Source organism: Sinocyclocheilus anshuiensis, unplaced genomic scaffold (genome assembly GCF_001515605.1).
Source record: "Sinocyclocheilus anshuiensis isolate Anshui unplaced genomic scaffold, SAMN03320099.WGS_v1.1 scaffold536, whole genome shotgun sequence".
Lineage (NCBI taxonomy): Eukaryota > Metazoa > Chordata > Actinopteri > Cypriniformes > Cyprinidae > Sinocyclocheilus > Sinocyclocheilus anshuiensis.
In genome coordinates, this window is record NW_015557179.1 from 2,561,215 (window position 1) to 2,578,193 (window position 16,979).

The 16,979-nt window shown below is 34.2% G+C and overlaps 1 protein-coding gene across 1 annotated transcript in view; it reads right to left on the reverse strand.

The window, feature by feature from the left end:
* LOC107678604 (uncharacterized) overlaps positions 1–15,482 on the reverse strand; it is a 28,655-nt gene extending 13,173 nt beyond the window's left edge. The window contains exons 1-2 of the mRNA XM_016473946.1: positions 15,136–15,482; positions 5,551–6,347 (exon numbers count right to left, since the gene is read on the reverse strand). Coding sequence (XP_016329432.1) covers positions 5,551–6,347; positions 15,136–15,214 — 876 coding nt within the window. The 5' untranslated portion in view covers positions 15,215–15,482. The remainder of the gene's footprint in view (positions 1–5,550; positions 6,348–15,135) is intronic.
* Positions 15,483–16,979: the final 1,497 nt, after the last annotated feature.

Genomic DNA, 16,979 nt, shown 5'->3' on the forward strand with positions numbered 1-16,979 from the left:
GAGAATGTTGCCCTATACGAAAAAAAAAAAAAACCTTCGAGATAATTTTCTATAAAGCTGTTAACACTTAAGCGTGACATTGTTGTTTAATTGATGGTGTATTGATGGTGTGGGTGGATTGTAGCTCTCTCTGCTGTGAGGATGTGGTTTTTTAGCTGCACACTGAAGATCAAAACAAACTGAGAAAACAACTGTGCATATGCCTCTGGGTTGGATTGCAAGAACAATATTTTTCTAATTACATAAACTCTCTATTACGAAATATGAGGGAAGATATCATAAATCCATTTAGGCGTGTCTGAGAAAATAATCCTTTATTATTTGAAATATTTCACTGGATCTGTTAAAGCAACACTAAGCATGACTCCAGTGGAGAGGAATGAGGAACCATATGTGGGGTGTATTCAAATATATGGGAAAAGGTGTTTTATAAGTTTTTTATAGTCTTTAATGTTGACAAGAACATTAAAAATGATGCGTTCAACATACGCTTTTAATGCATTTTCAATAGATTTATGGATGTATGTATGCATGTACTTAAAAATGATTTATAATTCATCTGAAAACTTAATGAGAGATTTCTGAACTTTTTTTTTTGAACAATTAATCATTTGTGGGGACACAAATGATTCATTTAATCAATTCAGTGAATCAACATTTTGAATAATTGCTGATTCTTGGAAATCAACAATTGTAAGATTTGTCCTAATGCTCTCAAGGGTTTACTTTTGATTTTGAGGAAACTTAATGGACAAAAAAGTGCATTAAAATTACTGCAATGTTCACAATGTTTTTATATCACCAGCAAAATCATCACAAATGTATTATGAATATTCTATATATCACTATCATTGCTGTGTCGCTAATATATTTATGTAGAATTTATTAATATTGTGAATTAGTGTTTATTTTTATACTTTCCATTTTCATTTTATTTTTAGTTACAATTTTATTTGTTTTGTTGGTTTTTGTTATTTTTATTAGTTTTGTTTTTTATTCAGTTATAGTTTTTGTAATTTTTGTCCTTAGAAATGTTTATTTGACAAATAATTGAAATAAAATATGTTTAAAAATAAGCTTAAAAAAACGAACCTTTTTATTCTTTTTTACATATTTGAATTTATCTATATATATATATATAAAAACAATACAAAACATATAATTCCTTTAGATTCAGTCGACGATTGCAAGTTCACCCAGTTTTTCTTTCTAAAGGTTCATTTACAGCCTATTCTCACGCCACAGTGTGACCTCAGGTGATGCTGAGAGATACATAGAGCTTGTGTTCTTCTTGAAGTTAGCACTATATTTTAATTTATTGTACTGGCGGTTATGAGCCTAAAACAAAGCTGAGAATTAATATTGTTGGCTGAAATGATGACTCACAAAACAAGCTTTGTGTATTTCCTCAAAAGACGCCCCGCTAGAGCAAGAAGATGTGTTGATATTCTGTGTTTTTCTGTGTATCTGAAAACCATTGAAAATCCTTTTTCAATGGGGGGGGGAGGCGGGCAATAAGCCCAACATCAATTATGCCGTCTTCATTCTTCCCTGACACCATATTTTGCTCTGCTATGCATCTGTCAACTCGAACTCAAAAATGCTTTTAATGTCCCGTAGATCCAGAGAGACTCACATATAAAGGCTAGATGGCAAGCAGCCAAACACATGTGTTTGATCAACACTCATAGTCTAAATCTCTTTTAGGCTTTTTATAATTCCCAAATCCATCTTTATATATTGCGAATGAGCCTGTTATAGGGTGCATTTCAACCATCTGCCTATTCACTGGTCCATATCTGACTGCTCAGGCCCACACATGATCTGAGCTCACAGGATTTCGCTGAACTAGAAGTTGTACATCATCCGCCCCTTGTGTATTCATTTCTGAAATATTTTGGCTAATTTTATTATGCTTTCATCTATTAAAAATAAATTAAAAAGTGTTCTGAGAAATGGCTTTACAAAGGGGTTATGAACTGCAACCATGACATGTTTCGGCATCTGCTGAAAATGTGTGGTGTGCAAAGTGTGTTAGTGCTACCACTGGACTGGATTGTGTAGCAGCTGTGGAGACATTAGCCATATTTTATTGTTCAGTCAGTTTACTTTGTCTGATGAAGAAAAAAAATCTGACTGAAAAAAAAGTCCTGTTGACAGAAAACTTTTCATCCCTGCCTATGTGAAAATGATGTGTGCTTAATTGCATTGAATGTGCACTTGCAGTGTACATCAGATCTTAAACGTATATTTTAAATATTTTTAATATTTTTAATATTATGTGTGCTTAAATACACACTTTCATGACGGTTTCTTAACACATTTAAATACTTTTAAAAAGTGTGCTTTATAATAATGCCAAATTAAAAGTATTACTTTAAAGTAAATCATTGTTTTAATAATCTTCTGTCATGTTTTAAAGTACATTTATTTAGATTGTTGACTAACATACTAAAGTACATGGAAATTGTAGTGTATTATTCAATTTAACATTTTGAATATATTTTAAATGCATTGAATTGCAACTTCATCATTACAAATCTGTAATTATAAATAGATTTAAATACATGACATTAATAAAAATGACATTAAAGTATGTTTTAGTTTACCATAAATGCTTGCCAGTAATTTAGCAGTACATTTGAACATATTTCAAAGACAATAGAGTTAATTATGAAAGTACATATAAAAATGTACTAAAAGTACTCTTCATTTCAATTAACTGCATTTAACATGAATTTAAACTCTAATGCATTTTCATGCATTTTCAAATAACATGCAATTTAGTGTCTGAAAACATTTAATTCAGTACGCAGTTAAGTATATCCTTATACACTTAAGTACATAAGATATACAGTCTTAAAAATATAAGTATATTATGTCTGTAATAAGTAATAAGTGTTCACAAGGGCAGTGTGAATATGAATCTGTTTCTGTTCAATATTTCGTTTGAAATAAACATTCACAAAGAATATTGTTTTTTTCCAAATTCTAGATTTAAACATGGTAAAATGTGTTAAATGGAGCAAATACGTATTTAATTTTAAATCTGTATGACTTTCTTCAATGGAGTCCAAAACACTGACTCATTTTTCAAAATATCTTTGGTGTTTCACAGAAGAAGGAAAGTCGTACAGATGTGGAACGACATGAGGGTGAATAAATGATGACCGAATTTAGATTTTTGCGCAAACTATCCCTTTAAAAAGCATAGTACTCTTAGCTCCATTTAACACATTTACCATGTTTGAATCCATTCTGCAGATTTCTCCCCACAAATAAGTGCAGAAGCAATGAAAAAAAGAGTAATCAATCAGTCTATTGTGATTGACATACACCTGCTGTACATTTAAATCTTCACCGTAGCTCTGTGTCCTACCCTCATAAGTTGGGAACAAATCAGATTAGAAATGAGACGGAGAGAGGCCCTTTGAAGTCGCCATGTTTGAAGCGGATGGGAAAAAAGCTCATAGTCCCTTTTCAATATCCTCTTCCTCAGGCCACAGAGCTCCATTTAACAGGCAAGGGAATTAGCTTATTAGCTGTGGTGACAGGTGATGATGAGGGCCGAGTTTACCGCCCTGGCTACCTGTCATCGCAGCTTCCATAAAGTCCACCATTTATCAAAAAAAAAAGGTCCAGTCACTGGCCACCAAAAGACCTAGGAGCTATCAAAGAGGCATTATGTGGGTAAATATGTGAGTAATTTGAGCTATTTGACACCTGTTTGATGCATCCAGGGAGGCTTGGATGAATATGGCGGACTGAGGGACACAGTCCAGATGAGAGGCATTGGCTGTTCCAGCTGTAATCGCCGCTGCCATCTGCATGCTCTCTCAACACAGAGGAACAGGTGCTGTGCGATGTGGCAGCCACGTTAAAAGTGGAGAGATCTGTAGCTACATCCTCTCAGCTCTCAGTACGGTACTAGAACATCTCAATGAGCTTTTGTGGCTGCTGCAGCAGTTATCAGCAATTACATCATTAGATACACCACATGGTTGCCACAGTCCGAAAAAGATTGACCTTCAAAGCATGAACTGTATTTGCTAAGCCAAATTAAACAGTTCTCAATTGGTGGGTTGTGACACAAAAATTAAAGATTGGTTATTATGGGTGGCAGAAAGCAGAATACAGAGAAAAAAATTGGTATTGACATTAATTTACACGAATGCCACAATAACTATATACTTGGTGTCATGCCCTCGTCATTAAAAACCATGGAAAAAACTTCTAAAGGTAAAATGTGTCCCAGACTATGTTAAATACTTTAAGACACAGTTAGAAACCAAACACTGGAGTATGTCCAAAACAAAGCAGCATGGTCTGAACATAAACCAGTAGATTTTAATACACTGAATATTTATTTATATTTCCTATTAATATTTAGTCAAATTCAAAAGGACTTGTATTTTAGCTGGAAGCAATAGTTTGTTAAAACATTTTATGATGGATGGTTTCTTAAAAACATGCAGCTTTCCACATGTTTTTATCAGCTGCAGAGGATGGTGAGCAAGTGATGTAATGCTAAATTTCTTCAGATCTGTTCTGATGAAGAAACAAAGTCTTCTACATCTTGGATGGCTTGAGGGTCAGTAAATTGTCAGCACATTTTTCATTTTTGGGTGAACTACTCCTTTAAACTGTTTTATGTAACCCCTTGATGTCCACTGAAAAATCTGGTTCCTGAAGAAAAAACAGATAACTAGTTAGGCTATGTAGACCAACCAAAGCCTTTTGTTGAATGGAATGCTGTTCTATATGTAAAAGACATAGTTGTATATTCCACTACTATGAGAACAGATAATCTATTCTGTCATTTACTCTAATTCTACACCATGCAATAAGACAAAGTATGTCTACATATCTCACACCACACATATTCAACTTGCTTTGTGTTTAAGGATGCATTGGATATGATCATACTGGATAGCTTAAAGCGGATATGTAAAAAATATTAATATGAATATTTGTGTGCTATGTATTTTAATTTAGGGACAAAATGCTTTTAAAATCAGCAGAAATGCTGAAAGAAGCCGTTTCTTTGAAAAAACTACGAAAGCACAGCTAACAGGAAGGCTTTTATCCTGTTTTCCTTTTTAGTCATAGTATGCACATTTCAGTGATGAGTTGATGACGTCAAGTTGCGGAAAGACCGTCATTATGGCTAATGAGAAAGGATGTGTGTGTGCTTCTAAACTGTAAACAGAAGCTATTCATTTCACCATGTTGACAATGAGTGTTTCACTCTGACACTGTTCACTAAAGCATCTCTCAAATGCTCAATTTCACAGTCTGAGCTTGAATCTGCTGAAAGAGGACTGTTGTAAATTCACATAATGTCAGTAATGTATTTAGAACATCTGGAAGCAATTAGGATAAATGAAAAACAATATTCTGTACTTTTCTATTCAATATTCTGTGCTGTGTAATGCATAGAAGTGAGGGAAAAACAATTTAAATGACTGACCATTGTTGTTTATATAAAAGCAGATGGAACACTATGATGTGAAGTAAATAACAATAAAAAACATGTAAACTGTTGACTACCTCACTTAGCCTGCAGCACTCTTCCATGTATTCATCCAGACTGTCGCTGGTTGTACTTTTCCTCAAAGGCTGTTGCTGAAATTCAGGTCCTGTTTTGCCATCGTAAGCTTCTATAGAACACTGGTTCCTTGACATTGTGTCCTCAGCCATTGCAGTGTCTGTTATTTCCTCCTGTGCTGCCATGATTTCAATGGCATCCTTACAGTTCTCCATGGTGTTCCTCAGGGTTCTGTCACCTGACCTCTCTGAATCTGCTGTGATGTCTATTAAATCATCATCAACATTCCCTTCATCTGTTCTGTCTCCCAGGATGGTAAGAGTGTCTTGTTTAGCACACTTACAAGATGTTTGTTCAGTTTCCAAGAAGACTGAACTGTCTTCAAGAGGATTGTCAGGAGGTACAAGAGCGTTCAGGTTGCCAGAGTCACATGAAGACTCCCTACTGTGGACCACAAAGCTTTGCTCTGAACCAGTTGGGGTGGATGGAGAAGTTGCTCCACTAGTCATCTCTACCCCAGAGTCCTCAGATTCAAATTTGTACAATCTTGGAAGCTCAGAATCGGCAAAAATAGAAGATAGGTAGTCTTTTTTTGATTCAGAGAAAGTTGTCTCAGGAGCAGCGCTGTGGACGGAGATCACCTCATCAGCCTGGAGAGGTTCTGTGTTATCCTGCTCAGACATTGAAATGGAGATGGTTGAAATGGAATCCTCAACATTAAGGAGTTTCTCAGGGAAGTTGTTGAGGAGCTTCATTTTTGTCAGTACAACCTCATTGTCTAAAACAATATCCCTTTTACCTGCAAAACAAACAAAGAAAGTGGTCTGAATAATTTTATACTTTAACAATATTAAAATAATTCATAAAATCATTCAATAATGTTAGTTTGAACTGTGCATTTTCTGTGCAACTATACCACCAGATGGAGTTGCAAAAATAATCTTTATTTTCAAAATATTTTCCCAAACTCTCCACCTGTCTGCCACTGTTGTGGTCCACAAAGAGTTATAATCCTGTCTTGCTCTGAACTTTGATCTGTGCATTATCTTCATGCTATTATGAGGCTCAACTCTTTCATAGTACTGGAAATCTGATACATTTCAGGTGTCATTCATATCATATCTTTATCTCACTTTCTCCATAGTAAGAGTCTGTGCTTGTTCTTTCAAATGCAAATTAAATTGATTGAGTACTTCTGGACACAATCAGGTCAAATAAAAACAATATTTTACACCGTTCTCTTTTTACTTATGATTAACAGTGGTAAACAATGGTAAACATGATTGTCAGGAAGAGAAAGAAGCTTGCAGTTGGTTGGAAATGGTTAATTAGATGATTCACGGGATATTCATTCTAAATATGTTTTGAGGAAATGTTTCACTAATTTACATACTGTGAGGAAATGGAGAGATTTCTAAAGAGCTTTTAGTCTTCACAGACTCATCACAATGATACAATAAAAGATTAGAAATCATACTAAGATATCATTTCATGAAGCGTTGAAAACGATAACAATAATAATGACTTTAGCCATTCCCAGCTCTCTCATAGGTTGAAAGGTTACTTTTTTGTGTGCCACTTTTATCAATAATAAGCATACCCATGTGTTTTATTAGTAAAGATTTTTTTCCAGATTGGATAGTGACTGTGAAAACACTGATAGCATTTCAATTATTTGAGATCTGCTGCTGCTCCCATTCAAAACAGTGCCTGTTTTTGCAGTCCTTTCTCATGGACCATGTGTGTACACAACACCTGGACTCCAGTACAAACCTTTTCAAGAACTATTTAAAATAGACTTCATTGTTCAATTTGATCTAATTTAAATGAGAAAAACAACTTTCCCTCATAAAGCAACAAGTAGTAAAATGTTAATCTTAATCTAATTACTAACCAGCTAACCAGGTGCAATTCAACAAGTTTCCAGGAACAATGATGAAAGCAAAACCATAAAAGAAACATATCTGAAGAAACATATCTAATAGCATATCTGTAACATATCTGTAGTGGGCATGATGCCATATAAATATAAACCATAAGAGACTGACAACTATGGACAACATATGCTCTCTGATACTGATCAGTGTTGGCCAGTTACTCAGTATTTCAATGTTACTTGCTTATCAATTCTACATATATAATGTCAGTGCAACACTGATAATTAAGATCTTTTAACAGTTTAAATGCATCATCTTAGATATTTACCAATAATTACATACAAGCGGTCCCAACATGAAATCCAAGCATACAGTAATTGGAGTCAATTACCCAAATCATCATTTTGCTAATTTACTTCTACAGGTCAATTAGACCGACCCATTGGGTCAGTCTTTCATACAGCAGTGCTCTCCAGCTGGGACTACAGAACTGCTGATGGTGGGACATTTTTGATGCCACTCAGTAGGAGCAAGTAGTCCGCATCAAAATCCCCCTGGGTTTTCAATTAACATCGCTCAGACGTGGCCGCTTGTAAAGAGAGATCAAAAAGCCCTTGCTAGCCCTTGGCAGCCAGGAATGTAAGTAATGCAAAGGTCCTTTATGCTGCAGAGTATAATGCATTCAAAATAAAAACAGGTCAATTACAGTGTTGGCGGGAATCAAACCCCACATATTTCTGGTCTTTATCAATCTGGAGTCTGCAAATATCTACTGGGGATTATTTCAGGAGTAAAAGACAGGTACAACACTTCAAGAATATCTACACATCTACAAACACAATCATTTTGTGTGCAACTTTCAATCTTGTCAGTCTTCTGTGGAAGCCCATTTCTGACTCATAAGGGGGAAAAAATCATGCCTTGTAAATCATATCAATTATGACATAAAAAGTCCAAATTATTTCATGCTTACATTAATTAATATGATATTAATATGAATTATGAAATTGACAAATTGACAAAAGGAAAGAAATTACGAAATAAAAAGGCATTAAACAAGCAATTTTTAGGTGTCATAATTGGCATAATTAAGGTGTTTTATCTCATATAAATTTGCCAATGTTGACTATATCATAATTAATGACTCATAATTAGTATGTCATAATTTTGACTTTTCATGTCATAATTTTGTATTATCTCATATATTTTTTTCTTTTTATCTCATAATTGTGACAGTATGTCATCATTTTGTCTTTTTATTTCAGAATTTTGCCTTTTTATCTCATAATTGTGAAAGTATGTAGTAACTGGTTTTATCTCAAAAATATGACTTGGTATGTCATTATGTTGCTTTTTATCTCATAATTATGACAGTATGTCATAATGTTGACTTTTTATTTCAGATTTTTTTGTCTTTTTATCTCATAATTATGACAGTATTTCATATTTGACTTTTTATCTCATAGTTATGACTTACTATCATGTCTCATAATTATTGCTTAATATCTCGTAGTTTTTACTTTTTAATATCATAATTTATTATTTTTATCTCATAAATTTGACATAGTATGTAATATTTTTTGTATAATTTTGACTAAAAGCATCATTTCTTTTTCTTATATGGTGGAAATGGTTTTGGCTTTGTTTTTCCACTTTTAAAGCAGCACTGCTTTAACATCCCACCTGCAGTGGTGTTTTTCTTCCAGGCCAGCAGAGAATGTTTTTCACTGTGTACAACATGGCAAGTGCCTCACATTTTTTGAGCTGATAAAATACTCCGTTCACATTCAAGAATCCTGGCATCATCTGCTCCAGTGTATTTTACAGCCATACGTACATTTGGTAGGTAAAAACACTGATATGTCCCAGATGGATATTATAGTGCAGTGATGTTTTCAAGGCAAGTCTAATAAATATTTAATTTGAAGAATTTCTGGGAGACTTAACTGCTAAAGACATAATTTGTCAATTAACTGTCCTGAAAGGGAGAGGAAAGTCTGCTTCAGTAACCAAATGTTGCTGTTATTAGTTTGAGATGAGGAATGTGAGAATCACATCGATAGAAACATCTGCAGGGATGAAATGTGAAGACTTCACAAGCTTAGACAAGAACATGTTTACTCCATCTTGTCTCAACCACTCATGTTTACCACATTTCAACACTGCTGTGTTTGTGAGTTCTGCTTTACTGACACAAAATTAGAGTCGTACTCTAAGTTCAACTGACATGATCAGGATCATCAATATGCTGATATAGAGCCATGATGCACTAGCTCTGAATAGTGAATAGTGATGGGAAGTCTGATTTATTTCTGCAAACCGATTCATATAGATGGTTTGTTTTTAGTTCATCAGTTCTTTTTACATAATCATGTTATTCTGACATCCCGGCATTATGTGTGTAAACTCAAACTCAAACCCAGCTATATGCAGGCACCTTTTTTATTAATCTAAAAATCATGGGTGTTTATTGTCATAAATGTTACATTTACTGTAATGTCTTTCCTGCTTGTTGAATGGCTGATACATGGTCTTGTCTTGGATAAGTTATCATTTTGTCTACTTTGAAGAGTACACTAGTATGTAGATGAACTCAAAGCTAATGGACTAAAACCCTCAAAATTGTGTTCTGGTTGTGGTAGGTGAGCTCTGATTGGGTAACTGCCCATTTGTGAACAAAAATTAGTTCTTTAGGCTTTCTGTTGAATGGAAGAGCAGCAGATTTTCAAATGAATTTAAGCTACAATTTAGTTAGGTGATGCAGTGGGATCAGTATAGGTGCTTAGGGACGCTCTTGTCTGCAGACACGTCTATTGTGATTGTGGGTGGAGAGGTCAGAGGCAGGCCAGGGCAGGTCTTCTATTTTTACAGCCAGGAGAATGTCAGAGCCCTGTTAGCACTTGGGTGGCCCCGAATGACCCCGAGAGCATTTGAATCAATAATCTCTGTGCTAGAGTCTATATGGACTGTTTTAACATAGCATTAAAGTTCTGGCCTTACAAGAATAATACAAGCATCTATGTGGATGTGTATTAAATCGAATAATACTGTACATTACAATCATTTTTATTTTTTTTATTTTTATGCTAGCATTAGTGCTATTTTTCCCTTTTTTTCTCATTTCTCAGATTCTACTTTCTGTATTTTTAAGGCCCCCATATAATGACATTCAAGATATCTTTAATGATAATTAATATTAAATAAAATTCACTTCAAAATAAAACCACACAAGCAAATTATCCTGAAATTGTATTTTAAGGATAATTTGTTGAGGATAATTTGTTTGATAATTGTATGTTGTATATGTTGAGAGGTGTACTAATACTTTTTTTAAAGCAATTAAACAAATGATTTCCCCCCTTGCATCTGAACAGCAACATATTAAAAAAAAAATTAATAAAAAAAAACATGTCAGTGTTATTTTAGTATAACTGGTCTACAGAATATATAGGTATAATATTTTAAAATAGATTTTAATTATTTTTTATCTTATATTTTTTCTGGTTTTTCTTTCATTTTAGTTAATGATTTTTATGATTTAATTTAGTTGTTTTGTGTGTTTTTGTCATTTTTAATTTTAATTTATTCGTTTATTTCGTGTTAGTTATTTTAGCACTTCAAATTAAACTAAACAGAAATGAGAGTTATGAAAGTTTTCAGTTAATGTTTATTTTATTTCAAGTAATTAACTTTTTTGTTCTTTGTTAAGTTTATTTGTTTGTTTGTTTGTTTGTAGTTAACTGTAATAACCCTGAACACATAGCAACACCCTAGTGACCACCCAAAAATCCCTAGCATCATGGGGGCAATTCTTTATGGGCAAACCTGTTCAAACTAAACACTTCCCAATGATATAGTAACTGAAAGTTAAATCCTTTTACTTTTTTTTTTTTCCGCCTGAATTGCTCTTTGCTGAAAGAGGTGACAGAGGCCAGATGTCAGGTTTGACGAGGTACGAAATACAGCCATACACCTTTTTTTCTCCCTTCTTCCTAATCTAAAGCCAGCAGACCTTTAGTGCCTCACACCTCTCTGTCTCTCTCATCACAATGCCAGAACATTTTTCCCTGCACTCTTTCTGTGCTCCAGCAAGGCAATGGTTTTGACCCTAAGGAGCCTTTCCAGAAGCACATTATAAACGTGAACTGAACGGGCCAGTCCTTCATTATCTAACACCATTAGGATAAGGCAAGAATGTGCGGGAGCAGTAACATCAGTCAAGCCTTCAGGCAAACTCACCCCACTCTTCTCCCTTCATTTACTTTTGAAAAAATACACATGAAATTGTTGATTTCTGAGGAAATTGTTGATTTTTGAAAAGTAAGATTTCATTTTCTACTTACAGTTTTCCACTTGTGACAAGTTCTGCAAAATTGGTATCTCTCTTCTTGTCCCTTCAGGTCAGTTTCACATCCGTATTACCTGACTAAGTCATGTGTGTCAGGGATTTCAAACACTGGCTGATCTTACACATGAAGAATTTGACTGTAGCTGTACCTGGTTGCAGTAGGCACCTTTTTTATTAATCTAAAAATCATGGGTGTTTATTGTCATAAATGTTACATTTACTGTAATGTCTTTCCTGCTTGTTGAATGGCTGATACATGGTCTTGTCTTGGATAAGTTATCATTTTGTCTACTTTGAAGAGTACACTAGTATGTAGATGAACTCAAAGCTAATGGACTAAAACCCTCAAAATTGTGTTCTGGTTGTGGTAGGTGAGCTCTGATTGGGTAACTGCCCATTTGTGAACAAAAATTAGTTCTTTAGGCTTTCTGTTGAATGGAAGAGCAGCAGATTTTCAAATGAATTTAAGCTACAATTTAGTTAGGTGATGCAGTGGGATCAGTATAGGTGCTTAGGGACGCTCTTGTCTGCAGACACGTCTATTGTGATTGTGGGTGGAGAGGTCAGAGGCAGGCCAGGGCAGGTCTTCTATTTTTACAGCCAGGAGAATGTCAGAGCCCTGTTAGCACTTGGGTGGCCCCGAATGACCCCGAGAGCATTTGAATCAATAATCTCTGTGCTAGAGTCTATATGGACTGTTTTAACATAGCATTAAAGTTCTGGCCTTACAAGAATAATACAAGCATCTATGTGGATGTGTATTAAATCGAATAATACTGTACATTACAATCATTTTTATTTTTTTTATTTTTATGCTAGCATTAGTGCTATTTTTCCCTTTTTTTCTCATTTCTCAGATTCTACTTTCTGTATTTTTAAGGCCCCCATATAATGACATTCAAGATATCTTTAATGATAATTAATATTAAATAAAATTCACTTCAAAATAAAACCACACAAGCAAATTATCCTGAAATTGTATTTTAAGGATAATTTGTTGAGGATAATTTGTTTGATAATTGTATGTTGTATATGTTGAGAGGTGTACTAATACTTTTTTTAAAGCAATTAAACAAATGATTTCCCCCCTTGCATCTGAACAGCAACATATTAAAAAAAAAATTAATAAAAAAAAACATGTCAGTGTTATTTTAGTATAACTGGTCTACAGAATATATAGGTATAATATTTTAAAATAGATTTTAATTATTTTTTATCTTATATTTTTTCTGGTTTTTCTTTCATTTTAGTTAATGATTTTTATGATTTAATTTAGTTGTTTTGTGTGTTTTTGTCATTTTTAATTTTAATTTATTCGTTTATTTCGTGTTAGTTATTTTAGCACTTCAAATTAAACTAAACAGAAATGAGAGTTATGAAAGTTTTCAGTTAATGTTTATTTTATTTCAAGTAATTAACTTTTTTGTTCTTTGTTAAGTTTATTTGTTTGTTTGTTTGTTTGTAGTTAACTGTAATAACCCTGAACACATAGCAACACCCTAGTGACCACCCAAAAATCCCTAGCATCATGGGGGCAATTCTTTATGGGCAAACCTGTTCAAACTAAACACTTCCCAATGATATAGTAACTGAAAGTTAAATCCTTTTACTTTTTTTTTTTTCCGCCTGAATTGCTCTTTGCTGAAAGAGGTGACAGAGGCCAGATGTCAGGTTTGACGAGGTACGAAATACAGCCATACACCTTTTTTTCTCCCTTCTTCCTAATCTAAAGCCAGCAGACCTTTAGTGCCTCACACCTCTCTGTCTCTCTCATCACAATGCCAGAACATTTTTCCCTGCACTCTTTCTGTGCTCCAGCAAGGCAATGGTTTTGACCCTAAGGAGCCTTTCCAGAAGCACATTATAAACGTGAACTGAACGGGCCAGTCCTTCATTATCTAACACCATTAGGATAAGGCAAGAATGTGCGGGAGCAGTAACATCAGTCAAGCCTTCAGGCAAACTCACCCCACTCTTCTCCCTTCATTTACTTTTGAAAAAATACACATGAAATTGTTGATTTCTGAGGAAATTGTTGATTTTTGAAAAGTAAGATTTCATTTTCTACTTACAGTTTTCCACTTGTGACAAGTTCTGCAAAATTGGTATCTCTCTTCTTGTCCCTTCAGGTCAGTTTCACATCCGTATTACCTGACTAAGTCATGTGTGTCAGGGATTTCAAACACTGGCTGATCTTACACATTAAGAATTTGACTGCAGCTGTACCTGGTTGCAGTTATGAGTCACATATAATATAACTCAAGTAGAGGAGAAGAGCCCCGCTCATGAAGCTGTCACCACTAAAACATTCACATCTGATATCACTCAGGTTGAAACACCTGTGTGACACTCTCCTCCCATTGTCTTCCATCACTCTAACACACATACTAATCATCTAAACTGTCATTTATAATGAATCACACCCGCTTATTCAACTAATTCAGTCTGTATAAAAGACAAACAATCACATTAGAAATCCTGTCCATTGCTATCTACTTTATAAGATTTCTGTCACAACCAAACACAGTAACACTTTAGATTAGGGAACACTATTTACTATTAACTAGCTGCTTATTAGCATGCATATTACTAGCATATGGCTATATATATATATATATATATATATATATATATATTTAAAAGAGACTAGTAAACTGTCTAATTATTGCAATTATGCTTTCAATCCATTTCTAGACTAAAAAGTTGTTATTTGACTTTTTGTATTGATATAACTGGTATTTTTGGTTTTGCTACATGTTTATCGAATGCTAACATGGATGTGGATGTGTAGGAAGACATCTGAAACAAGAACCGAACAATCCCTTCTGTTGACAATTGCAATTGCATAAGATAAAGTCTAAGATACTGCCGTGATTTACACTAAAACAAAACAAATGGCTCATAAATTCTCTCATTAAGCTGAATTTCTTTCTTGAATTAAACGCAAATCTGCCCCTCTTCCACATGTTTTTCTAGTTAACACCAAAGCGGCACTAACAACTGTAGTTAAAAACAAAATTCTGTGTATATGTAATAAAGTTTGTGGCTGAAGCTTGTGGGTTTTCTATATGAGCACAGCTTTGTGAGCTAACTTTATTGAAATGACATCAGCTCAGCTACAATACCTGTGGAGCTCATCTGATGCTAGTTAAATTACTGTGTTTGAAGATAACCCCGGCCATGTTCAACCAAGCAGATGATGCCTCAGAGTTCAAATTACAGGTTTCTAAATATCCCCCTCAAACACCTCAGCCAGACAAATTACTACCTGTGCTGCACATCCAGGTGTTGCATAGAGCTGACTGTGTGAAGCAATATGACTCCATAGTATCCAAAGCAGAAGCATGAATCACGCCACTTACCTTTTCTCCACGGGGCAAGGACGGTGAAAGACTTGTGCCAGCTGAACACCATGCTTGGTTTCCTCTTCTTAAGACTCATCGTGGATGCCCAAAACTTCAGTAGTTTTCAGTGTCAAGAGGAAGAAACCCCTCCTTGTTGGCTTATTCAAGCACAACTCATACCTTACTGCTGATTGATCTTCCTTCTTCTGAATCGAGTGCTCAAATAGTTCAAATGCTCCAGGAGGGTGTGCTGCTTGGGGTATATCCAGTTTTAAACATATTGTCAGAATAGTTTGAGACAGGAGTGTATGTGAGAGACAGAGGCTGGTTGTGAAGGAGTGTGTGCTGTCCTCACACTGAGGAGAACGAGCAGACTGCCTACAGCAGGACCATCAGCAGCTGGAGGAGGGGTGACAGATCGCCAGATGGAGGGAGGGGAAAGACTTCGGAGAAAACCTTTGTGCGTGTGTGTGTGTTGAGAGAGAGAGACAGGGAGAGATAGTGGGAGAAGTTGGAAAATGTGTTTTGCAATCATATGCCAGTGAATAAGAAGTTCTTCTCAGAAGACATTCCTTGAGGAATCCGCCTCATTAAAACCAACATACTGTTATTGAACAAACTATATCCACCAAACTCAGCACAATCCTTCAGGCTGTTCTGTCATTATAAATTACACATAGCTTTCCCATAGTGGACAATCACAATTCTCAAAGAATAAATTAAAGAATCTCAATCCCCATGCTCCTACTACAACAGTCTGGCTTCATTTTAATTGGCTTATTTTTTCTTTCATTTTAAGTTACATCCAACACACCCTTATGAAAAGATGTGTAAATGATTGTATTAAATGTGCACTTGTAGTGGTTTAATTTTTTTTCTTACAGATAATATAATATTAAAGAAATAAATGGCCACCAAAGCGTACTTAGAGACACTTCCTTGTAGCTGTTTCTTAACACACTTAAGTACAATTTTAAGTGCACTTTACAATACTTTCAATTTGAAAGTTTTACACTTAAAGTATATTATGTTTAATAATCCTTTGTCATGTTTAAAGTAGACTTATTTTGATGTGTTGACTAACATACTAAGGCACGTGTAAAATAATACTTGATTTTAACTTGTGTGTTTTTTATATTACATTTAAATTTACTATATTTTAAAAGTACTAAATTGCAACATTACAAATGTGTAACTAAAAATGTATTTAAATAGATGACATACAAGTTTCAAAAGAAATTACATTAAAGTATATTTTAGTTTACCATAAATGCTTATCAGTACATTCGGAAGTACTCATTAACCATATTTAAATAATAATAGAAATAATTATGAAATTAAAAATAAAAATGTATTTATGTCCTATTTAAGTGGGCCAAAAAAAGTGCCTTAACGTTTAACTAATTCCATTTAATATAAATTATTGTATAATACATTTTCATTTGATTGCAGTTTACAAACAATTAAGTGTCTGGAAATATTATATTCAGTTAAACTTAAGCATTACCCTTTTTTTAAATAATGCTAAAGTGCACTTCTTTTAAACGAGATTTTGCAATTTTTTTCAAGCCAACATTTAAAGTTTGTCTTGAGACAATACCAAAAGAAAATAAAAAAGAAATATGAAACTGATAATATCTTCTCACTAATAGACAAACATATTTAGGCACATTAAAGACACTGAGATGAAAGAAAATTTATTATCTTTAATTTACAAATAGCTCTCGACATAAATATCAATCAACCCGTTTTATTAAAATACACATAAAGAAAAAAGCTCATGGTGTATTATTTAATAATAAAGTGGACAAATATTCCAGTTCATAGAAGAAGAAAAAAATGAAATTCGGGGGGGGGGGGGG